The 25,700-nt window shown below is 42.4% G+C and overlaps 1 protein-coding gene across 1 annotated transcript in view; it reads right to left on the bottom strand.

Moving 5' to 3' along the window:
• Positions 1 to 25,700, bottom strand: part of PIP4K2A (phosphatidylinositol-5-phosphate 4-kinase type 2 alpha) — a 179,261-nt gene that overhangs the window by 35,779 nt on the left and 117,782 nt on the right. The window contains exons 4-5 of the mRNA XM_054503573.2: positions 20,860 to 21,012; positions 2,486 to 2,632 (exon numbers count right to left, since the gene is read on the bottom strand). Coding sequence (XP_054359548.1) covers positions 2,486 to 2,632; positions 20,860 to 21,012 — 300 coding nt within the window. The remainder of the gene's footprint in view (positions 1 to 2,485; positions 2,633 to 20,859; positions 21,013 to 25,700) is intronic.

Consider the following 25,700-nt stretch of genomic DNA (forward strand, 5'->3'; position numbering starts at 1 on the left):
TAGTGTTTGTGATTTAAAAAAAAAAAAAAAACAATGAAAAAAACCAGCACCATCTAAGAAACCAGCGTCATTTCAGAAACCTCTGAAGCCACACATCCTGGTTTTTATGACTTGTGAGCTGTGTACGAGTTGCTGAACCTCTGGCTAAGATGGTGTGTCCTATAAGTAGGCATCTAGTAAACACATGAAAGCATAACATTAAATGTATCAAATCTAGACCCAGGAGTACACGTCTTTTCAATATTCTGTGCAGGAAATATACATAAAGCACTTCTGTTTATAAAGAAGGAATGGTTTCTTAAGAACTGTTTTCGTGATGGTTTGAGTTATGAGCTGAACTGGCCACCTTTTTCATGAAATAACACTTTTACTTGAAAGAACAACTGACAGTCTATGTTTATTCAGATCTGGGCATGTGACTGATGTTTGCTACAGAATGAATGAAGCTGCTAGGCTCGCCTGTATGCTGGGGTGCTTGCTACATGTGGTCATTTCACAGAAAACAACTGACAGGGCTTGTGGCCAGTGATAAAATTTGAAATTCCAAGTAAAAAATTGATTTTTAAAAAACTTATATCCACCACTCTGGGTCTGACCGCTTCCCAAAATGTAAAAGACTTTTCTGATGACATTGGTGGTGACACGCTTATGACTTTTTGATACCGTATAATGAAATGTGTCAATATTTGGAAGAGTCAAATAACTCACTGAACCAATATGTTCCAAATGGCAAGTGCATGCCTTGACAAAGTCACACATTCAGAACAACGCATGCAAACGGATCAATGGATTTCGATGAAGAGTACAAAAAGTTCATTGATATGATTTCAGATTTCATAATGTAACTAAGCTTTGAGAAATTACCTCTTGTCAAGCTTTGGTGTAGTATCAAAGAAGAGTATCTACAATTATCCAAAAAAGTCGTTAAAACATGCTTTAACAACTTTCCAAACTTCATTATTGTGTGAGTTCAGATTTTCTTCACATACTTCGGCAGCATAACACCACACAGACTGACAGTGGAATCAGATATGACATTCCAACTATCTCATATTAAGTCAAGACATTATGGAGATTTGCAAAAATGTAAAACAATGCTACTTGTCTCATTAATGTTTTTGCTTTTGGAAAATAGTTATTTTTCATAAAAATGTTAACATGTAACGGTTTTCTCATTTTTAAAGAAACTACATATTCTAATATTTCTTATATTAATTTTTAATACTGTAAATATCCACAGACACAACTCACATCTGCAAAAGCTTTTGAGGGTGTGTGAAAGGGTTGAGACCAAAAAACTTGAGAACCAAATGTCAGAGACGAGTCTGGCAAACTTTTCTGCAAACAGTCAGAGGGTAAATGTTTTAGGCTTTGTGGTCCCAAATGGTCTCTGCGGTAACTACCAAACTCTGCCATTACAGTGCAAAAGCAGCAACAGATAATACAGAAACAATGGGCATCATGGTATTCCAATAAAAATGTATTTATAAAATTGGCCCAGCCAGGTGCGGTGGCTCATGCCCATAATCTCAGCACTTTGGAAGGCCAAGGTGGGTGGATTGCTTGAGCTCAGGAGTTCAAGACCAGCCTGGGCAACTTGGTGAAATCCTGTCTCCACCAAAAAATACAAAAAATTAGCTGAGCATGGTGGTGCATGCCTGTGGTCCCAGCTACTTGGGAGGCTGAGGTGGGAGGACCGCTTGAGCCAGTGGGGCAGAGGTTGCCATGAGCCAAGATTGCGCCACCGCACTCCAAACTGGGCAACAGAAGACTCTGTCTCAACAAAAAAAAAAAAAAGAAAAAAAAAGTCCCTCAAGTAGGATTTGGCATTCAGGCAAGTCATAGTTTTCCAATCCCTAACTTAAACATTCTCCCCTGAGTTGATGATACCAGAAGCCAGATTATGTCACTCCACTCTCAGAATTTCCAGGGGCCCCCCTTTCTCTCCAAGCCTTTGAAATGGTCTCTGTACTTACAGTTCCCTCTGCCAGCAATATTCTTCCTCAACTCATTTCCTCAACTCCTTCAAGTCTGCTCCAACGTCATCTTTCTCAGGGGAACCTTCCCTGACAGGACTATTTAACACCCTCCCCCTCTTTAATTCTGTCTATAGCACTTACCACTTCTGGGTATGCTCTATGACTAACTTATTACTTTTACTTACTGCCTGTCTTTACCCACCAGAACGTCAGCTCCCCCAGTGCAGGTTTGGTTTGTTCATTCCATCATTTCCAGCATCTAGAATAGTGCCTGGTATGCAGCTGGTTGAATTTAAGTAGATCTGATATCTCTAACATGTGCCAGTGTTTTTTGGTGAGGCTAGCAAGCACTTACTGCCTCATAGGAAGAAGGAATACACTGCTACTTGTCTGGTAGCTTTAAGTGCTGCGTGGCTCCTAAGCATTTCTGATGATCAATGACAATATTTACAATGTAGAAGAGTAAGCTTGAGTTACTTTACAAAAATTCATAAAATCAATCTCACCTTTAAGTCGTATTTCCTATATACAGACAAACGGTGGCTGAATACATTTCTTGTAACTATCACATATATTTCAACTCCATCAACATTAAGCCGGTACATGCCCAAGAACTGGGGAAGAAGGGTGATCCCATGACATTCCACTATGTACTGCACAGGAGAGAAAGAAAAAGGAAAAAACATCCAATCAAAAGATTGCTTCCTTAGATGTAAAATACATACGCCTATGGTGTTTATACAAAGTGAAAACCTCCAGCCATTAGGGTCTTATTTACAGAAAATGACCACATTCGTACTGCTTACCAATCACATCTGTGTTCACCATCTCTACACAGAAAAGAAAATTCAATTTTATCTCCAAACAGATTTTTTTCCAACATTCCAAATGGAATTTGTATGGTCAAACCTTGGATATGATCGTGTAAGGCAAGAGAACATGTGACTGTCTTTCTCAAATTCCTTTTAAGGGATATTACACTACACCTAGCACCTCTGTCTTCTACCCCCAAAGCCCTGACTACAGGGCTAAGGCAGAGCGACCTGGCTGCTAAAACAGCTTCTCTAACAGTGTTGAAGTCGGGATTAAAAAGGAAATTGTGGAGAGCCCAGTGTTAGAAGCTGGGAGGGCTGAGCTAAGCTTCCCATGAGAGCAGGGGAGAAGGGGGCAACCCCTGTGACCATAGCACCCTCGCTCCTGCTCTGCCGGCAGATGGGGACTGCCTGGTCCCTGCTGGTTTCCACCAAGTTAACTGGACAAGCCCAGGGTTGACACCACTTCCGAGGAGAGTTGCAAAAACACAACACGACCTTGGCTGTTTTTCATGACCACATTCCAGAGGGCCACAAGATGGAGCCACTTCTCCCCGAGAGCAGATTTTCATAAAACAGGGGTCCCTCTGCACTTCCCAAAGGAAGCTTAGGTTTTCCTTCCTTTAAAATCATGGGGAAGGAATATTTCAAAAAAGCTCTATGTCCATTGACACGTGTGAAATCTCCAGGATAATAAACAGCATAAATGGTGAGATTCCATTATTGTAAACACCATACGTGTTGGGCATATTCAGAGACGCTAATGATGCAACTGGAGGGAATTCTGATCCTTTTCTATACCGCTTGAATTTTTCATTTTTTTTTTTACAATGAGCATTTTATAAAAAATACAAAAGTAATTAAAATGTCCTTTCAAACTTCTTAGTTGTAAATACTGTTAATAATCAATTCTGATAATATTTAACCACCTTAAGAATGAAAAAGTCTTTGGTTTTGATCATTAAAGATAAACAGCATTGGTACTTGATTCTGATTTTTGCCATCTAGAGTTTTGGCAAGTTTTAAAGATGCCTCTTCCCTTTCTTTTTTCTTATTGACAATAACTGAGCTATATATTTTAATCTCATGTAATTCCTGAGTAGAGTTTCACCTTGTCATTTGAAATTAGATGAGTGAAACATTTTCTATTTCCATTCAAAATATAATAGATTGAGTTTTGCTAATGCAAAACAGGTAGTAAATAGCCACTGGGTGAAAAGAAAATTTCTCACATCTGATCTAGAGAAATGAAAAGGGGTTCTTGGCCTCTGTAGAAAGGTGGTTGGATGGGCCTTCAAACATGGAGACTTAGGAAGTCTAGTCTCCACGTGCAGTAGAGAGAACGTGGGTTTGCGAGCCAGAAAGGTGTGTGTGTGCATCCTGGCGCCTCCATTTACGAGCTGTGAGATCTTGGGCAAGTTAACAAATCACACTCCACAGTTTAGCTTCATTTTCCACAAAAAGAGCCTAATTCCTACCTTGAAGGTTGTTTTGAGGGTTACAGGTAAGAGTATGTCAAAATACTTCACACAATGCTGTGTACTATACTATACTGAAGATGATAATGATTATTTTCATTCAAAACTCTGTTAAGAAATTTTAATGTTACACCTGTTTTGTGCTCCCAACTGACAAACAGACATGTACTGGGTAGGGTCTGCTCTGAGGCAGTTATTTTTGAGGCCCACAAGACACAGTCCCTGCCCCGGGGGACACACCGGTTTTGGTTTTGCTGCTCAACCCCTCACTGAACTCTCATCACGGACTACCTTTACAGAATCCTGCCATTCCTCTCTGATTCAAGTTGCTGTGCAGAGCCACAGAGAGCTATGTCTCATAGCAGAAAAGTACCATTATTCATGCTACAAATATGGTCAAGAAATCTTTTGAATATTATACGGCAAATCATTGACTAGTTGCCCCCCCTTAGGAAAAAACATCCATACAGATTATATTCTATACCTCCCCTACCTTAAACATTAGCTAAATTACTACACTGAAAAGAGACAGATCAAATCTGTCTACTTTGCCAGGCACGGTGGCTCACGCCTGTAATCCCATCACTTTTGGAGGCCAAGGCAGGTGGATCACGAGGTCAGGAGTCCAAGATCAGCCTGGCCAAGATGGTGAAACCCCATCTCTACTAAAAATACAACAATTAGCTGGGGGTGGTGGTGCACACCCGTAATCCCAGCTACTCGGGAGGCTGAGGCAGAATTACTTGAATCCGGGAGGCGGAGGTTTCAGTGAGCCAAGATCGTGCCACTGTACTCCAGCCTGGGTGACAGAGCAAGACTCCATCTCAAAAAAAAAAAAAAAAAGAAAAGAAAGAAAAAAAAGTCTGTCTACTTTATCAGCAAGTCTATGCGCAGTTGTTCTCAAACGTATGGCTCACTTATGGGGCTCTTTGATGAATACCTAAAACTCCTGAGGATATAAACATGTACAAACCCATAAGTCATACCGAAGTTTATCTATTAGATTCAAGTACTGCCAAGCTGCAGGTGATATCAAAGGTTTAGAAAGCATTAATGGGTTAAAATTTTGCAGTAGAGAAAATTACACCCATTAACTGAATTTCTGGGGGGAAGCACTGGGAAAAGGGAACACTGCTGCATTTCAGTGGAGGAACATTTAACTGGGTCTGTGAATGCCTGGGCTAGGGACCTCTGTTCTCTAGCACGATGCGCTGTTATAGGCAGATGTTGACACAAAGAGACCTGAATGAGAATCCTGGTGGATTCTCCCAGTTGACCCAGAGAGTGCTGAGCACAAACTCGTAACACCAGCGGGCGTTAACTCCAAGGATTTCTACACACACCAGCTGCTGGAGGTCAGCCCTGAACCAGGGAGACTGTAGATTTACAGCTACAGCTTTAGCCAGGGTCTCACGAGTCTCAGCCACGTTACACAGCTAGGAGCCCTCCCGGTCCAGCTCCGTGTTCATTACCCGTGTGACATTGGGACAGTTATTCAACCTCTCGGTCTGCATTTGGAAACTGGGAGGTAATAATACTACTTAACGATTAAATGAGTTAATTATAAAGTTTTTAGAACAAAGCCTGGCGCATAAAAAGTAGTTTGGAAGTGTTATCTATCTTTTGAACCTTTTCCATTTTTAGCAAACCTCAAAACCCCCTCATCACTCTCAATATTCATTCACAGAGGCCGAGTATGGTGGCTCACACCTGTAATCCCAGCACCTTGGGAGGCCAAGGTGGGCGGATAGCTTGCGATCAGGAGTTTGAGACCAGCCTGGCCAACACAGCGAAACCTCATCTCTGCTAAAAATACAAAAATTAGCCAGGTGTGGTGGTGCAAGCCTGTAGTCCCAGCTACTCAGGAGGCTGGGTGAGGCAGGAGAATCGTTTGAACTCGGGAGGCGGAGGCTGCAGTGAGCCGAGATTGTGCCACTGCACTCTAGCCTGGGCGACAGAGCAAATTCCTGTCTCAAAAAAGTATTCATAGATTCACTTAAAAAATACGTACTGAGCATCCATCATATGCCTGGTACCATGAGCGGTGCTGACTTTGCATCAGGGAGCGGAGACAGCTGGTTCTTGTCTGTATGCAAGTTATCCTACTTCAGGTGGAAAAGGGTGCCATGGGAGGGGAATGGCTTGCTTCGAGTAGCCCCATCTCCCAGTGATACAGTTTGAATATTTGTCCCCTCTAAAACTCATGTTGCAATGTGATCCCCAATGTTGGAGGTGGTGCTTGGTGGGAGGTGACTGGGTCATGGGGTTGGGTCCCTCATGAATGGCTTGGTGCCATGGGGAGAACTGCTTATTGAAAATGGCCTTCCACTCTCCTTCCTCGCCTCTCGGCAAGCCATGCCAGCTCCCCACTGCCTTCCAACATGAGTAGAAGCTTCCTGAGGGTCTCACCAGAGACAGATGCTGACACCATGCTTCTTGTACAGCCTGCAGAATTACAAGCCAAATAAAGCTCTTTTCCTTATAAATCACCCAGCCTCAGGTATTCCTCACAGCAACACAAACAGGCAAAGACACTCAGTGCTTGCACAGTGGATCCCCTTCTAAGAGTGGTCGCTCCAGTCACAATGGGACCCGTCTTGTCGGGTTCTTGGGCATCCTCCCTCTCAGTCCAGGATCCTCAACCTCTCTCCCTCCACTAGCAGCTTCTCAACAGCGCTTAAATGTGCTAAAGTTTCTCTCATGAAAGAAACAAAAACAAAACACAAAACGCCCTCTCAATTGCAGAAATGCACGGTCTGGCACTGCCTGGATCCTGGCTTGAATATACACTTTGAGGGCGACTGGGGACATGTGATTATGCCACTCACTAGATATTTGGTGATAGGAAGGAATTTATTGGCAATTTTCTTAACCTGAGAAGTCCATATGTTTCAGAGAAGCATATCAAAGTATTTACGGAGGAAATGTGTCTGTGATTTACTTTTGAAACATTTCTGCAAAAATAAAATGATGCAAATGTGGTAAAATGTTAATAAATGTTCAATCTAAGTGATGGGTATATGCTACCAATTTTCTGTCCGTTTGAACATTTTTACAATAAAAAGTAAAAAGAAACACAAACCCTTCTTTGACTCCATGTCTTTCTCCATCTCTGGTCTCTCTCCTGACTGGCCTCTTGGCAGAGCTGTCTACACTTATTTTCTGTTGCTCTGTAACTCCCATCCTTTCTGCAGCTCATCCTGCTCTGGATTTTACTTTCCTATCCCTTCAGAGCAACTGTTCCCCCTGAGATCTCAATGACCTTTGAGTGGTTAAATTTGACAGATGCTTCTCCACCTTTCTCTCTCTTGAACCCCATAAGCAAACAGCGCTCTTGTCCGGGGCTTGCTCCCTCCCTTGGCTTCTGAGATGCTGTGTTCTCCTGGCAGTCCTCCTCCTACTCCGTTCCATCTTTCCTGCTCTTTGGCCAATTCTTCCTCCTCTACATGCCCATTGTCAGGGCCCTGACCTAGATGTCCTCTCGTCTTCTCTTCTTCACTGTGTACAGGCTACCTAATCCACACCTTTTGTTTACATTTCTATCTGTGTCTTGATAACCCCCAAACTTATGACTCTCAGTCCACAACCTTTCTTTTGAGTTGTACATCCATATAGGATTCATCTAGTGTAATATGGCTTCCTGCAAAATGTAAGCTCCACGAAGGGGCAAGCACTACCCTTAGCAGGACCTCATGTGTAAAAAACATTTCATATACAACTGTTGAATAAATGAATGCAGCAAATAATTTAAAAAACTCCAGATGTTTCCTACAGATGCCTACTCTCTCTGTTCTCTTTATAATTAACACCATGACCCTTACCTCCAGGTGTTGTAAATATGAAAATTCTAGATTTTGAAAGCAGAAAAAAAAACTGTCATTTATGATGAAAGGGAAGCCCTAGATTTTTCTCACGATGGCCATGACAAATGAACTTTACACAATAAGTAGGAAAAAAGCAGGCATATGTTGGGCATGAAAGGAGGAAAAGAGGGCAACTGTTTAAGGGTGTTAATCTTAAAAAAAAAAAAAAAAAGGCAGTCACATGGTTAACTTGGGGGAGAATTCGGAAATGGTCACGGTTTATCTGTTCTGGGGCTATTACTGCACATGTAAACTGTACCACGCAACGTATCCTCATTCTCTAGCATCACGGGAGAAATAGAACTTTGAGGAAACGGGTGGAGCAGAATCATAACCCTAGTGATATGAATCTGTCACTGAATAAGAATAAAGAATCACATCCGATGATTTACACAGAATTCACACTTAAAACTCTCTCAATTTCCCAAAGTTTGTATGCACTGATAAAGCTGATAAATGGTGTTCTCCACAGAATCACGCGCACAGCAATTAGAGGACGTCTGCCTCCTTCCCCTCCAGATCCTCCCTATCCTCACCCCTGGAGGGGAGGGGATCTTTGGGCATAACACTGCTTAGACATGATGCTCCCATACCAACAACAGAGGAACTTGCTGCCTTTAAGACGCTCCATTCTGGCCAGGCATGGTGGCTCACGCATGTAATCCCAGCACTTTGGGAGGCAGGGGCGGGTGGATCACTTGAAGTCAGGAGGAGATCGAGACCGGCCTGGCCAACATAGTGAAACCCCGTCTCTACTAAAAATACAAAAGTTAGATGGGCATGGTGGCGGGTGCCTGTAATCCCAGCTACTCGGGAGGCTGAGGCAGGAGAATCGCTTGAACCCAGGAGATAGAGGCTGCAGCAAGCCGAGATTGCACCACCGCACTCCAGCCTAGGTGACAGAATGAGACTTCGTCTGAGAAAAATAAAAAGAAAAAAAAAGGCACCCCATTCTGATGAATGTGGAGATAAGGGAAACAGGACGTGCTGATGACTCAAGCAGGGCCAGGATGCAGCCAAGGCCCCAAGGTGAGGGGTGAAGATGGCAGAGACAGGAAGGGGTGAGGGAGGGAGACTTCCAGGAGCACCTGATATGTGCCCCAAATGCTCTCAGAGACACAGGTTGTATCTTTAATGCATGATGGGGACTCCCAATTTCAAGGACTCTCCATAATTAATAATGTTGCAGTGTCTCTGTATTTAAAGTGAGATTATTATAAACGTATAAGAAACACCAAAAAAATTATTTCTATCTTATGTTGCTTCTAGGATCACAACCATGAGCACATTTTTCTTCAAAACTTAAACCTCATAGATAAATTAACAAAATAACTTGTAAGTGAATGCTTCAAAAACAGCAAGAAGAGGCTGGGCATAGTGGCTCATGCCTGTAGTCCCGGTAATTCGGGAGGCCAAGGCAGGCGGATTACTTGAGCCCAGGAGTTTGAGACCAACCTGGCCAACATGGTGAACCCCATCTCAACAAAAAGAAAAGAAAAGAAAGACAGCAAGAAGAAGAGCATGTACTGGGGGCACCACAATGCCATGCTTTTAACAAACTATTATTTGACCTGGTCACTCTCTTCTTTGTAAGAGTTTAAAGCATCCTATCTATTACCCTTTTGTTAAAACACTGCTGGCTCAACCACAGACAATCTGAGGAACCTTTGCCTCCTCTCTTCCACATGTTTAACTTCCAGATTACAAGAATGCCAAAGTTATAATGCAGTCCCTTGGGGCCACTGTTTAGGAAAGGTGCATTTCTTTCATTTTCAACCATGGTCTAGATGTGGCTACAAGGCAATCCTTCCCCACTGGCAAAAGGACGTCATCAACACAGTTGTCCCTTTCTGCGATGGTAATGTCTCGCTTTACAGACTCGACAGGTGCAGTGCTCTAATGCGGCTCAGGAGGCTCCTTTGTAGAATGAATGAGTCTGCCAACTCCTGTCTGCAGCCACTTTGAAGTCCCAAGGCAGATGAGGCTGCAAATGGACCAAACACTGAACAACGCTGGCTGTCCCGTGTGTGCCTCAGAAATTAAGAGCACATACCAGATAAGTGGGTTTATTCTCCTGTGAGAGCACAGGCAGCATGAACACAATACCAAAGAGTGTTCCTTTCAGCGGCTCCTCGAGTAGGGCTTTTCCCCTGAGGCATTCCTCCTGGTGGCACAATGCTCACCTGTCATTTCCACCTGTCTGACTCTGCAGGTCACCTGTAGCTAAGCCCTCCGCTCACATCAAACAGCAGCTCTGCCTGGCACCTGGAGCAGAGGCTTCTAGATGCCTGCGATGCAGCCATGGCATTGAGCTTCCATCTGAATAGGTGCTGAAAATCTACTCTCAAACTTTATAAAAGTGAACCTGATTATCACCAATTATTCTTATACTTGTTATATGTAGCTAAGTCAATCACACTTATTTTTGGGGTCAGCTTTCCTATTCTCAGTGTTAAACTCACTGCATTACCTATGCTTGCATTTTAAAATATTGTTTTTGCCCAGTTACTTGGGAGGCTGAGGCAGGAGGGGTGCTTCAGCCCAGGAGTTCGAGATCAGCCAGGGCAACACAGGGAGATCCTATCTCTAAAAAAATAAAAAAAAAAAATAAAATAAAAAAATTAAAATATTCCTTTTATTAAGCACTGTTCACTTCTGCACTGTCATAGCTGGCCACCTCTTGTCACTTCCCTTCATTACTTACCACATAATAGCTTCTGGTAATTCTAAGAGTACTCTCAGAAACTTTACTATTTGCTGGCTTTATTTTTTAATTTTTCTCATCTGTAACATGCATTTCCAACACTAACAGTTTTCACTTTTTTCTGTCTTTTTTTAAAAAACAATTTGCTTACAGCTGGGCATGGTGCCTCACGCCTGTAATCCCAGCACTGGGAGGTTGAGGCAGGAGGATCACTTGAGTTCAGGAGTTTGAGACCAGCCTAGGCAACATGGCAAAACCCCATCTCTACAAAAAAAATAAATGAGCCAGGTGTGGTGGTGCATGCCTGTATTCCCAGCTACTTGGGAGGCTGGGGCAGGAGGATCACTTGAGGCTGGGAGGTTGAGGCTGCAGTGAGCCATGTTTGCGCCACTGTACTCCAGCCTGGGCTACAGACCAAGACCCTGTCTCAAAAAAGAAAAAAAAAAATCTACTTATAAATGATGTCAACAAAGGTAAAGTTTCTCCCTTCCTAATTCTCCCTCAGAACTTTTTCCTGTACTACTGTGGGCTTGTTAGAAATGTAATGCAATGATAAATTAGTCATGGAATTAGGCTTTCAAAAACATAAAACGTAACAGCCACCAGACCTCGGTTTCCTTTGCTCTTAGGCACTCACCGAGAATAACAAGGGTTATGAAGCCAGGATTTGTTGCTCTTCTCATGGAGAATGAAATGCCATTAAGAGATTCACAGCTGACTGAAGGTTGCAGCAGAAAGGGTTCTAAGTGATGTACTGCAACAGATAAATATTTATATCTCCGCACGATAGTGTGAACCTGGGCTCTGGCTTTCGGGAATTGCTGTTATTATCATGTTTCACTCATTTTTTAAAAAAGCTTGAAGTGACAATTTAATATAGCATCAAATTAGTACTTCAATGTAAAGTCTTGTTTCATTTAATGTTTTTGAAAGTTTAAATTATCTGTAATCCTTACTGTGCCACGGGCTATGTTTATAGATTATTCCTACAACATACTTCACATGAAAGAAAAGGAAAGGGAAAGGAAGGGAAGGAAAAGGAAGGGAAGGGAAGAAAAGAAAGAAGTCTAGGCAGCCTGAAATTATGGATTGCTCTGGTGTACAATGACCAAATAAATAAATAAATGATACAACTTCCTTTGAGTGGATGTCTTGGTATGTTTGGGGATAATGATCTGTAAATGTCAGTTAATATAATTTATTTTGATTTCAAATCGTCTTGAAGTAAAAAAAAAAAAAAAAAAAAAAAAGGATGACTACATTTACGCAAATCTAACAAATATAACAAATAAATAACATAACAAATGAAACTTTACTGCTTTTCTTAATTAAGCTTGATAAAAATCAAGCTTAAAAGGAACAAGCATTCTTCTGTAGTGTTTACACAAATTCTTAGTACTGAGATATGCAGAAATGCCTACGTACACACACGGATGTGCCTAATTCAGTTTGTGACACACCATAATAAGGACTCATAAATAACATCATCATTAAAAATAAAATAACTTTGTAAAAAATACAATAAAGTGCTTTATCATATGTACAGATGCCATTTGTTACAAAAAGCACAGAATGGCTGCTCCCCGCATGACCGCTGGCAGGAAGCTTTGACAAGCCCAAGGCCTCCTGGAGAGCCCCATCCCAGATAGGAAGCTTAGCTGGTATCAAAGGCAGGAAGGTTCCAGAATGGCCCCTGTACCCCACACACAATGGGGAGCTGGGGCCTGAGCGGCCCATGCCTGGGGCTGGGGGCGCTGAGCATTTGAGCAGGTGCACCCGAGAGCAGGTGTGCCCAGGGAGCATGTGAGGAGCTGGGATCCAAGCCAAAGTGTTGGAGGTGCTAGAAAGAGCCTGTCAGGAGCACATGGGTGCAGGGACACTGAGGACATTAGCACGGTGGGGGAGTGGGCCCAGGGGCTCCCACTCCTAGCAAAAACCTTGAAGGGTGCTGACAGGGTCCAGGGCTGGGAATCCCCACCCTCCTCTTTTGCAGAAACAAAACTCTCAGAAAAAGAGCTTCCACAAATTAGGGTCAGAGGCCTTCCCAAACATTGCAGAGGTGAAGATGAAGCTATGAGTTCAGCAAGACTCTGAGACACTAAGGAAAGCAAGTGTAGCAACAGAGATGGGATGCCCAGATTCCCTCCAGGGAAGGTCGTGCTGCCCAGCTGAGGGTGTGCGGTCCGCAGAAGGCCTGCAGGGGCAGCTCCTTCCAGGTCTGCCTTCTGAGGGCAGCCTGTCATTTTGGCCCAACATAGGCGCCTCTAGGGGCATGTTCCATAGTGCCCTGCCAGGTTAGCCGAGGCTTGACTGGTCCAGCATGGCAGTCTGACTTCTCCCTCTGCCCAATCTCACTTCTTTCCTCTTCCCTACATAAGCTTTGATCCTGATCAACATCTCGACCCCAAACTGTGTCAGCATCTGGTTGGGCAAGTCACTGTGTGTGAGAGTTGGCAGACCATGACAACAAATTCAGGCCCCCAGGAATTACAGAGGTGGGAACTCTCAGGAGTGAGTTTTGAATAGTTACGTACAAAACGTCTAAAGAAACAAAGGATGCAATTTCAGAGATGAGCAAAAATCAAGAAACTATCAGGAATGAACGGTCAGATTTTGAAAAATCGTCTGGAAAACTTCTAGAATAAAAAAGATAATTGTTGAAATTTAAAAAAAAAAGGATTATAACAGTTGAAGAGACACTTAGGACTGGATGATATATTTTGAAGAATTCACCCAGAATTGGGCAGAGATGTTTGGAGATGGAAAATGGAAAAGTTAAAGATGGGGAAGCCAGGATGAGCATGTAAAAGATGTACTTGTTGGAGAAACAGAAGGAGAGAAGTGAGGCTGAAAGAGAAAAGGACGGTGGAACTTCCAGACCCTGGAGAAGAAGTGCTGCAGGAAAAGCTTGCTGGGGAATGTGCTGGGCAGCTCCCCATGAAACTAGGGGGAAATGGCTGAGGACATTGGGAACAAAGGGCTACAAATGACGCCATCGGCAAGCTTCGGGACATTCCTTGGGCCACAGGAACTCCCAAGATGACAAATACCTTCCCCTGTTTCTAAGAGAGAAGCAAGACGTGTCTGCAGCTTACAATGGCAGCAGAGGGTCTACTGGGAGCTTGTGTTTAGTCTCATAATCTGATACTTACACAGGACTGAGAATATCCAAGTACTTTCCAAATTTTAATTGATCACTCCTCCAGAAAAACGAACAAAAGAGCCTAAGAGCAGATTCAGAACTGAGTGCTCTGAATGTTCTGTTGTTCTAGAACATAGGAGCTGCCGTGTCACTCACAGGGGGCACATGAGCATCACCTGGGAGCCTGGTAGAAAGGTGGCCTCCACAGACTCCCCGACAGCCCCTCCAGACCCACCCAGTCAGAGCCCTGATGAAAGTCTAAGAAGCACTGACACAACGTGGAACCTCTTCTCTTTTGGTGCTATAACCCTCTGCACTCTTTTTTGTATTTAGCTTTTATGGTCCCTATTTTCTCAGTTTTGCTCTACCGAAGCCTTGTCCTTTGAATAGTAACACCAACGTCCCTGACCTTCAGGAAAGGATAAGCAGATGTACTATGACGAGATTTCAAAGAAGTCACACGCTCACCCTAAAATCCTTGAAATATGAGGTGCTAATTAGCTTATTTAACAGGGAGTTCAGATTTTGGGGCAAAACTTCTGGATTCAACTAAAGATATTGTTTCCCCAAATAAAAGGATAAGAAAGGAATTTAAGTCTTTTTTTTATCAATTTTACCAATTTATCGATTCAGTCACTTTGAAATAAAAAAGTAAATTAAAATGCTGCATTTCAAAAGCTATTAAAATACTCAATAATATTTTCATAAGGTATTTCTTGATCACCTACATGCAGCTTCCCTCAGGTTACATTGTGAGTCCTATACAACTTCAGGGAGGTATGTTACCAACAATGCCTCTCAATTTTTTTTTTTTTTTTTTTTTGAGACAGAATCTCACCCAGGCTGGAGGGCAGTGACGCCATCTTGGCTCTCTGCAACTTCTGCCTCCTGAGTTCAAGAGATTCTCATGCCTTAGCCTCCTGAGCAGCTGGGCCTAGAGGCATACACTACCACCCCAAGCTAATTTTTTGTAGTTTTAGTAGAGACCGGATTTCACTGTGTTGGCTAGGCTGGTCTTGAACTCCTGGCCTCAAGTGATCTGTCCACCTCGGTCTCCCAAAGCACTAGGGTTACAGGCATGAGCCACTGTGTCCAGTCAATACTTTTCGATTTTAATTCAAGTTGAAGCTACATGATATCAAAGCTCCCAATGAATTCAGGGCAGTGCAGGGAAAAAAAAATTCAGTCAACTTAAGACAAAAAGATATTCAAGTAAGCAAATAGGTTTTTTACCATTTTTTCCTTTTTGAATGTTCTAACATTGTTTAATCAGCTGATAATCATAATTTATAGGACCTGAGTTTCTTACAGCCTAACAGAAATGTGAAAAGGATATTTACAGCGAAACATTATTTTCCCAACTATAAGTAAGAGAAAATCAAATGAAGTAAACAAAATTTATGAAAGTTTGCTGTGCTTAACATGAATTCTCCATTGGTCTGAGAGATGATGCTTTCCTTTCTTTGCACAGAGTGAAAGCTAGGGTAGAATTTGGGCAGGAAATAAAGAATAGAGCAAGATACTGGAACTTGGGGGGAAAATCTAACTCCTTATGGCTGAAGTCTTCATAATTCTGCATCAGTGCCACAGTCTACCAGAAACCAGGCCCCCTAGTGGATTAAAAGAGTTAAGGACTGAATGCCACATTAGAATGATTTCAACACTGAGGTACACGAAATTAAATACAAGAACGATATTTAATTAAAAATCTTATTCAGTCACTCATTTACCATTTACTATTTCTTTTTCTTTCTTTCTTTTTTTTTTTTTTTTTTTTTGAAACGGAGTCTCGCTCTGTTACCCAGGCTGGAGTGCAGTGGCACAATCTCAGCTCACTGCAAACTCCACCTCCTGGGTTCAAGCGATTCTCATGCCTCAGCCTCCCGAGTAGCTGGGACTACAGGCACATGCCACCATGCCTGGCTAATTTTCGTATTTTTAGTAGAGATGAGGTTTCACCATGTTGGTCAGGGTGGTCTTGAACTCCTGACCTCAGGTGATCCACCCACCTTGGCCTCCCAAAGTGCTGGGATTACAGATGTGAGCCACTGCGCCTGGCCCATTTAGCACTTCTTATATACTAGACACTGCTCTGAGCATGTTATAAATATGAATTCACCTAATTAGCACAACACCCAAATGAAGAGGGTACTATTATCCAAATATTATAGACCAAGAGGTGTCAAAAGTATAGGTAACTTGCCCAAGGTCATGCCATTGGCCAGGGGCATGGCTGGGACCGGAAGGTGGCTGGCCGGCTCCAAGTCCTTGCTCTTGAATCACCTGCCACACCAGATTGCTGGGAAGGTCAGTGTGTCAGAAAATTAATCCTAGGAAGAATTTTTCAAGTATTCAAATAACTAGCCATGTTCTACTTCTCTAGAGGCTGGCCTTGGGCAATTTTAACCGTCAAGAATATAATTCCAACTGTGGCTGCATTTCCTTAAAACAAAAAACAACAAAGGAAAAGAAAAAAAAAGGGCTGTTGGGTAACCAAAGTTGTCAGAAAGTCCACACAATTCACTCCATGGGAGAAACCCTCTACGAGAGCCTCTCATCAACTGATATGCAATTGAATAACCTGCATTACTTGTCTAGATTTGGAAGGCTCAGAAGCCCAGAGAATTCCAAGGTAAGAGCAACAACAAGCAAGAAGAAACAGAAGAACTGATGATGACTACTGAAGCAGGAGACAGAAAGTTTCTTAGATACAAACCCTAAAAGTACTCTAGGCCAACATAAAGCAGGAATGAAGGCCTGACATATACCTCAAATACCTCTAAGCATCTCAAACCACAGGGAGAGAAACACAAAGCTTGACAGGCCTCCCTGGGTTTACCAATGACAGGCCTGTGTCCGGTCACACAGAATCACACGGGGACATGCCAGGCTGAGCCCACCACCCAGTAATATTCATCAAAATCTTGTCTGGAAGTGGCATACAAGAAGAACGGCCTGAAGAACATTCAAATAGAAGCCAGAATGGGAGAGCGCTAGGCAGCCAGTCTGCATTATAGCCTTTCTCTGTAGAACAGCATTTACTAAATGTAAACTACACACCGGTGTGGCCTTTGCTAATTTGCTGCGGGTGTGATGTTTGACTCGGTGGACTGCATCTTCCTTCATGAACTCCTGCCAACCTAAGCAGGGTCCCAGCCCTGCCCTCAGTGAGCCTAGCAGGGGTCACCCCCGAATACATCAGTATCAAATAAGCTGTGTGAATGTTGAGACCTTTTATGAGGTTTCTGTGGAATTCTCTGATCATGGAATTAACACTGTTACTCTTCACTGCTGCTGTATTTTTAAAAACCTCTTCTATGTGAGATTTTGCTGAGATGTATACGAGTGGCATGTCCATCTTTAATGGTCAACGTTTGTGTCACCCATACATTTCCTTGTCCTTAATTTGTTTTTGTTTAAATGTAATTTAAAAATGGACAAATTAGCAAAACAAATGATGCTGCAACTGTGGCTGTATTTATACATGGCCTATACTGATAATTAGCAGCCTATACGGACAATTTTTTTTTTTAAGTTCTCTGACATTCTTGTATGTTTCTCAGCTTGTGGCAAGGATGTTGTTTTATCAGGTCAGGTGTCCTGTGTCCGCTCTGTGGGGACCTCCTTAGAGTCAACCCTGTTGGATCTTAGTACCAAGACCACTTACATTTCTCCTTGGCAACAGACTCAAAGTATCAAGCATGCCGGTCATCTTGGCATGAATATCTACGCTCATTCCAGGCTCCATTCTGTGCCTTTATCTTTCTGCCTCTTCCTTTTCTTTTTTTCATTTATTCTAGCTTGTATTTCCAACTTCTTTGAAGGCCACCTTAAATCCTTTCTGGAATAAGGTCAAGAGTGAATACATGAATAAATGAATGAATGAATGAAATGCAGGTGTAGAAGCTGAGTTCAGAGATCATCCAAGAGGCAGTTCCTAACAGGTTAGGATCTATGTCTCCTGACTTCAACTTAGTGCCATTTAAATAATTTATATCAATAATGTGATTCTCAGTCATTAAGACCCTACAAATTATATTTAAAATATTGTTTATAAAAAGAAAAAATATAGATGTTGGATAAAGGAGACTTTTCTGAATAAAGAACACACCAAGAAGATAACAATTTTGTAGCAGTGGAACAAAAGGAAGTCTTTATACTGTTAAAGCCCCGGCAGGTGTCAATAGACTTATTTTGATCCCACACTTATTTTATGTAACACTGGGGATATGTCAAATCCCCATGTTATGTTACAATAACTACCCCAGAGAAAACATTTCAAATCGTGATTTTTGTAAAGTCAAAGGATGCTAAACTCAAAGTTGTCATCAAGAAGTTGATACTTCAATTGTGTGTCACATTTTATTAGCATGGTATCATAGCCATTTTTTAGAACAATATGCTCTCATCAGTCATGAGATACCACTTTGCCTTGAATGTTCTGAGACAACTGAAAGAAAGTACAAAAAGAATGCATAAGTATGATATCAATTTCCAGAGGGGAAAAAATGAAAAAGTAGACAGTTTAAAAGGTGAACAGTTAAAAGCTGCAACCTGTAATTCAATTCATTCAGATAACAGAGCCTCATGTCTTCCCCCGCACAGGTAGCATCCTGGCACTTTAAAATTTCCTTTAGAATAAGAGGCAGTAGCATAAGCAGTGTAGAACAAATTTCAAAAGGAATAGATATTATAAAAGATTTATTAGATATTAAATGAATTTAGAGGCTAATGATTTTAGAAAACAAACTAGAGGCAGTACCAAGTTTCAAGAAACAGAATATAGCTCAAAGATTTTTATAGACTTCACTGCAAGCAAAATGCAATTGATCATATTTGCAAAGATTGGAAGAATAAGCAACTGCCAAGAAAGAATCCATGATATTAGAGCATCATGCATGAACATAAAGTAATGCTTTTAAAGGGATGTTTAAACAGACATCTAGGAGCTCACAGGTCCAGGCCAGTGCTGCCTTCAAAGCAGATACTTAATAAGTGTGATTGTTTGTACTCGAGAATCCTTTTATTAATATATTCAGGGCCTGCGGCACTTTATTTTGAATACCCTTTGTGCAGCCAATTTTTACCTTTGGGGGATTGGGAGCTATTTAAGTTAAAAACACAGTGTGACTCTGCTATGAATGGAAAGTTTGTGTCCCCCAAAATGCTTATGTTGAAACCCTAATCCCCAAGTGATGGTATTAGGAGGTGGGATCTTTGAGAGGTAATTAAGTCATGAGGTTAGAGCCCTCATTATGTGATCAGTACCCTTATTAGAAGTGATAGAAGAGTGCTTTTGATCCTATCCCACCCACCCTGCCCCTGCCAACACACGTGAGGATACAGTGAGAAGCTGGCTGTCTGCAAACCAGGAAGAACCTGACCATACTGGCACCCTGATCTCAGACTTCAACCTCTAGAACTGTAAGAAACAAATTTCTGTCATTTAAGCTACCCAGTCTACGGTTTTTTATGACAGCTCAACGGTTTTTTATGATAGCTCAAGCTGACAAAGATCCTAAAAGCAACAATGTGTGTATGTGTTTTAAACACCAGTTGTGAAGATGATTCCTGGGATGTTGCAACAGCAGACATATTCATACCATATGACTACAATTTCTCCAAGTGACTTAGTTATTACGTTATTTTTATACCATAGATGTTATCTTGATAATAGCAATGCTATGGCCACCACCACACATTGAGTATCTAGTGTGTGACAGACACTGTGCTAAGTACGTGACATGCAATTTCCTATTTAATCTTTAGAATCCATATTAGGTGTTATTATTATCCCGACTGTATAAACAAAGAAACTGTGGCTTCAAAATCCAGGCAGGGTGTGGAAGCTCACACCTGTAACCTTAGCACTTTGGGAGGCCAAGATGGGAGAACTGCTTGAGCCCAAGAGTTCAAGACCAGCCTGGGCAACATAGCAAAACTCCACCTCTATAAAAACACAACTTAAAAAAATTGGCCAGGCATGGTGGTGCATGCCTGTGGTCCCAGCTACTTGGGAGGCTGGGGTGGGAGGACTGCTTGAGGCCAGGAGGTTGAGGATGCAGTGAGCTGTGATCACGCCACTGCACTTCAACCTGGCAACAGAGCAAGACCCTGTCTCTAAAAAACAACCAAGACCAGAAGTCACATGGTTACTAAGTGACAGGGCTGGGATTTGAGTCCAGGATTGTCCAACGCTGGACTTCATGCTCTTATACTCCATGGTGAAGGAGGCCTCTCACAGTGCAGGCTGGGCCTTGGGAACATGTGCTCTACCAGAGAAGCTTGTGCTGGAATTTACTCCAGGAGAGACAGACTGCTGCTCCCAAGGATGGTCTACTTTACCTCCAGTGATTACAATGGAATTATTCTCGGGGATGAAAAGGGGGCAAGAAGCAGACCAACACTCACCTTCTAAAATCAGAGAGCTTGCTCTGTAGCAGATTGTGAATGGGGTGGGCCCTGCTGGGACCAGGACAGAAGAACCAGTGACAGCAAAATGGGATTTGGAGGTGTAAATGGATACATATTCAGAGGTCAACACCTAATCTCTGGCACACGCAAAAACTTCTGCAAAGTTGCCAAATCTTAAGCTGAATGATTTCAAAATCAGAGTAGTGATAACTGAAACTATTATACAAGAGTATTTAGGTTAAAAGTGTTATATAAATAATGAATGACCTTTATAGCATAAGCATGCCTAAAGGTTAACTGCCAGGAATCTGGCCACTGTAATTTTAGAACAGGGGGTTAGAGGAGATTTTTATGTGCAATGTGTTCTTCTTGTTCTCTAACTATATATTTACATCTTTGGCCTTGGTGAGAAATCACTATGCATGTTAACCTTCTCGGAGTTTCAAATAAAGATCAAGAAAAATTACCTGGTGGTATTTCTTCAGGATGTTGTGCATTTCCGCCACGTCTTCACTGGTAATAGTCTTGATGATGTATCTTTTGTCGTAGGAAGTGTGAAAACGAGCTCCACTGCGGGCCTGGGAGTCGTTGGGGAGGGGTGCGCTCCTGGTCAGGGAATTCTTCCCGGGTGGGGTAAGAGGGGAAGGAAGTGGGGGAAGATAACTAGTTAAAGGTGTGGCTTTCAGATTCCCAGATAATTTGTCATCATTGTAAGTTTTCAAAAACATTTGTGTGTGGGATAAATTGATAAGTAGGATGACAACATTTTCACATGCATCATAACTCACACTGCAAGCCTTTCAGATGAAATGAAAACATAGGATTCTAATATCCTTAAAGCAGGCTAATGTCTAGAATTATAATCAAAGTAACTTTAATCACTTAGTTCTTTTCAGAGATGGACAAGCTCTCAAAGTTTTCTTCTGAATGAAATTAGGTTCCAGTCATAAAAGAAAATTTTACAGTCACTGAGCATTTCCTTACATGACAGGTATCATGCCAAGCATTTTGCACAGATTATTTCCCCCAATTCTGATAACATTCCCATGCAATGGTTACGATTGCTATCATCATTATTTTACAGATGAGGAGATGGGGATAAGAGAGGCTTAGTATCTGGGCAAAGGGCACATAGCTAGTAAGGGAAGAGCTAGAATTCTGACTCCAGTGTGGCTGGCTGAGAATCCAAACTCTCAACTAGTAAACTACTCAACTAGTAAAGTACTTAACTTGCAGACTATGCTACCTGTGTGCCCCAGGAGGAGGAGGCAGGAGCCTGGGAGAGTGTCTTCTAAAACAGCTCCTCCTTAGGCGATTTGAATTTGGTCCATCCTCCACTCCCTACCACCATTTTTGAGAACTACTGATCTCCTGGAGGGTGGATGAGGAGGGGCTCTGAGTAGGGGCTCTTCTGACATCATTCACTCCAAGATCTGGTTCATGCTAGTGACACTGGCTAGACAGGTCTACCCTTCTCCTCCCATGTGACTCTTCCATTCAGATCTCCTCTTTCTTTCATCCTCCAAGAAGCCTCCTCCTTGTCCCAACCTCTTGACAATGGCCATCCAGCCATGGGGTCTAGCAAACTCCTGGCCCCAAGGAAGCCTCGTCTCCATCCTTGCCGACTGCTCCTGAGCAGTGACTTTCACTCCTTGCTTGGCCCTGTGGGATGGCCTGTGTGGGATTCAAAGGCAAACATGCTTTCTCTCTTTAACTTACTCTCTGAAGTGGGCATTCAAAGGCTTCAGCGGCCAAATGCTGTCAAGTTAAGGGAACATGGATACCTTCAGAGAGGCAGGTGATAGATAGCTCTGCCCATGGATTGCAAAAGAAAGAGTGCCTTTCTGTCTAGTATATTCCAGTCTCTTTATCCTTTCCTTCCTTTCTAGATGAAATCAACATGACTGAACCACCTGAGGTAGAATCAATTAGAGCAGTGCAGGGGTTCATGCAGGCCCTACCTATACCTGAAGAGAAAAGTGGCCCATGAGCAAATCTTCATCTTCCAGGATTCTCACCTCACCACCCTGGCATCCCCTGTGGTGGATCACAAGTTCTGCAATAGCACACCTTGATCTGAAGGCAAGCAGCCGCACCTGCCAGATGCAGAGTCCAGGCCACCAAGTAACTGAATTTGCTTTCCTTAGCTTATTAGAAAACTTGAGAAGGAAAAAAAAATCTACATAATCCCCAATGACTTTAAACAGCAAGACTTGGCAGTGTTCAGTTATTCTTAAGACAACTGAAATTTATTAGATAGACTGAGAATGATAAAAATGACTTTCAGGATGAAAATGCCTACATTAACAAGAGTTTAATTCTTAATTACATTGTTTTTTTCCTAAAACATGAACAAGATCTCCTTTATACTACTTCCCACTTAGAACAAAAAGGAAGAAAATCAAAGTGAATTTCCCCTTGTGGGGTTTTAAATGCTAGCCCCAAAAAAGCAATTATTGCTCTTTGTTAGTGGTCTTACTTTTTTCTTGCAATCACTAATTTGCAAAAGGGTACTGCTTCCAAATAAAACAAGAACTCTAGGAACTGTAAGATTGCAAATTATCTTCGGGCATAAAATCAAAGTGGGAACAATCAAGTTTATGAAAGCCAGGTGGAGCAGACCAAGTGGAACAGACCTTAAACTCTGTCAAACTGACAATACGTGTAAAATAACTTTTGGGGGGGATGGGGAATAGTAAAGGAGAACTGTATTCAGCACAGGATAGAATTCCAGCAGCCTCAGTTTCATAGATCGTTTTCTTATGCACATTAGATAGGACAGTATAACGTTCTCTCATGGGCCAACAGGGTGAAATAAAATCGAAAGCTGCATAGTCAGTGCATCTCAAACTTAACAAGCAACTGAATCACCCAGGGATCATGTGAAAATGCAGATTCTGATCCGGCAGGTCAGGGGTGGGGCATTTTCAGAAGTAGATGCTGCTGCTGGAGTGGGTCTGCAGACCACACGTGAGAACCAAGGTCTACAGAATGGTGTTTACGCTGTGTTTTACTGGCATGCAGCATGTAAAGTCTAGTGTATTAAGTACATTATAATTACAGACTTACCAGCACTCATGCCTTTCCCATTATATTCTCTACACCTCTAGTTCAATTAAAGTGGGAAACTTTATAGTTCAGAATAATAATTCATGGCATTTACTTTACTAATTAATTAAAGAAGGGTTTAACAATACTATGTACAAGTACCAATACAATGTACAGGGTTTTTTATTTTTATTTTTTGAGACAGGGTCTCACTGTGTTGCCCAGGCTGGAGTACAGTGGTGCGATCTTGGCTCACTGCAGCCTTGATCTCCCGGACTCAAGTGATTCTGGTGCCTCTGCCTCCTGAGTAGCTGGGATTATAGGCATGTGCCACCATGCCTAGCTAATTTTTGTATTTTTAGTAGAGACAGGGTTTTGCCATTCTGGCCAGGGTGATCTCGAACTCCTGGCCTCAAGTGATCTATCTGCCTGCCTTGGCCTCCCAAAGTGCTGGGATTGCAGGAATGAGCCACCATGCCCAGCCCAACGTATGGGTTTATAAAGGGCTAGAAACGTAAAACCAAATAATGTAGGAACTCCTTAGCTCAGATACTACCTCTTCCCCAGTTTTTGCCTTTTCTTTCAGTTTCAAAGGCATTATTATAATCATATATGCAGACACTGGATTAGGATATCAGCCATGTCTTCACCCTGGGATATAAAACCTTAAAAATTCGAATCTTGATTCTGTCTCAAATCACCATTTTAATAATCCACGAGTAGCCCCAACCCACACTATCTGAATATTTTTAAGGATCATGAATATGAAATAACCAATGAAGTTAGGAACACTGTGTCAAAACATAGAATGTACCTTTCATATCACTATGAATATAAAAATACATAAATCAAGTGTATTAAAAGCCTTATCTGATAAGCAGGAAATCAAAAGAGTTAATGCAATTCCATACAAAATGCCTGATCCTTGGAATGATTCTAAGGCCTGGAAAAATCCAACTCATTATTTCATATTTATTTTCACAATATTCCTGTAAGAGAGGAAAAGTCAGATCCATTTTTCCCACCTCAAGATAAAGAAACTAGTGTACAGTGGAGCCAAGCAATGTGCCTAAGATTCCTGTCTAAAGCTTTCTCTGAACTAACCAAAAAGGGCGATTTACAAAGATAAGACTAAACTTCTGTCATTATAATCATAGACTTTTTGTAGCCTTTAAAATAAAGTAAAATTATTTATGTACTTTTATTTATTATCATTTACTTTCTTGCCTTCTTCCACGGCATGAAGCAGACGTGTGTTTTTAAAGGCAGCACAGGCAAGATACGGTGGCTCATGCCTGTAGTCTCAGCACTTTGGGGGCTGAGGTGGGTGGATTACCTGAGGCCAGGAGTTCGAGACCAGCCTGGGCAACATGGTGAAACCCCGTCTCCACTAAAAATACAAAAATCCGCCAGGTGTGGTGGTGCATGCCTGTAATTCCAGCTACTCGGGAGGCTGAGGCACGAGAACTGTTTGAACCTGGGAGGCAGAGATTGCAATGAGTCGAGATCGCACCACTGCACTGCAACCTGAGCAGCACAGTGAGCCTCTGTCTCAAAACAAAACAAAAAACAAAACAAAACAAAAAACCCCGCAGCACAGTGTAATGGTGAGGGCACTGGTCTGGGATCTAGAACATTCATCAGTTCTTGTAGATTGCATTTAGTCTCTCTGAGCCTCAGTTTCCGGGTCTATAAAGTGATGGAGAATAAGCCTGGGGAGAGAACAGGCTGAATTAGACCTCTACCTTGGATCTTTTATGACTCTAAAAATGGATTTACTCAGCCGGGCGCAGTGGGGCACGCCTGTAATCCCAGCACTTTGGGAGGCCAAGGTGGGCACATCACCTGAGGCTGGGAGTTCGAGACTAGCCTGACTAACATGGAGAAACCCCGTCTCTACTAAAAATACAAAATTATCCAGGTGTGGTGGGGCATGCCTGTAATCCCAGCTACTCGGGAGGCTGAGGCAGGAGAATCGCTTGAACCTGGGAGGCAGAGGCTGTGGTGAGCTGAGACTGTGCCATTGCACTCCAGCCTGGGCAACAAGAGCAAAACTCCGTCTCAAAAAAAAAGGGATTTACTCGAAGACACAACTCGTTGCTCTAGGAAATGCTGTAAAGCATGGGCCTCAGAAGGTGACTCAGGACAACCGTCCCAAGAAACAGAGTCCGATCAGAAGACAGTACAACCATCACCTCGGCAGGGGCCTAATGATGGTTTAGGACACCTGGGCTGAGATGAAAGAGAAGATGCAGTGAAA

Source organism: Pongo pygmaeus, chromosome 8 (genome assembly GCF_028885625.2).
Source record: "Pongo pygmaeus isolate AG05252 chromosome 8, NHGRI_mPonPyg2-v2.0_pri, whole genome shotgun sequence".
Lineage (NCBI taxonomy): Eukaryota > Metazoa > Chordata > Mammalia > Primates > Hominidae > Pongo > Pongo pygmaeus.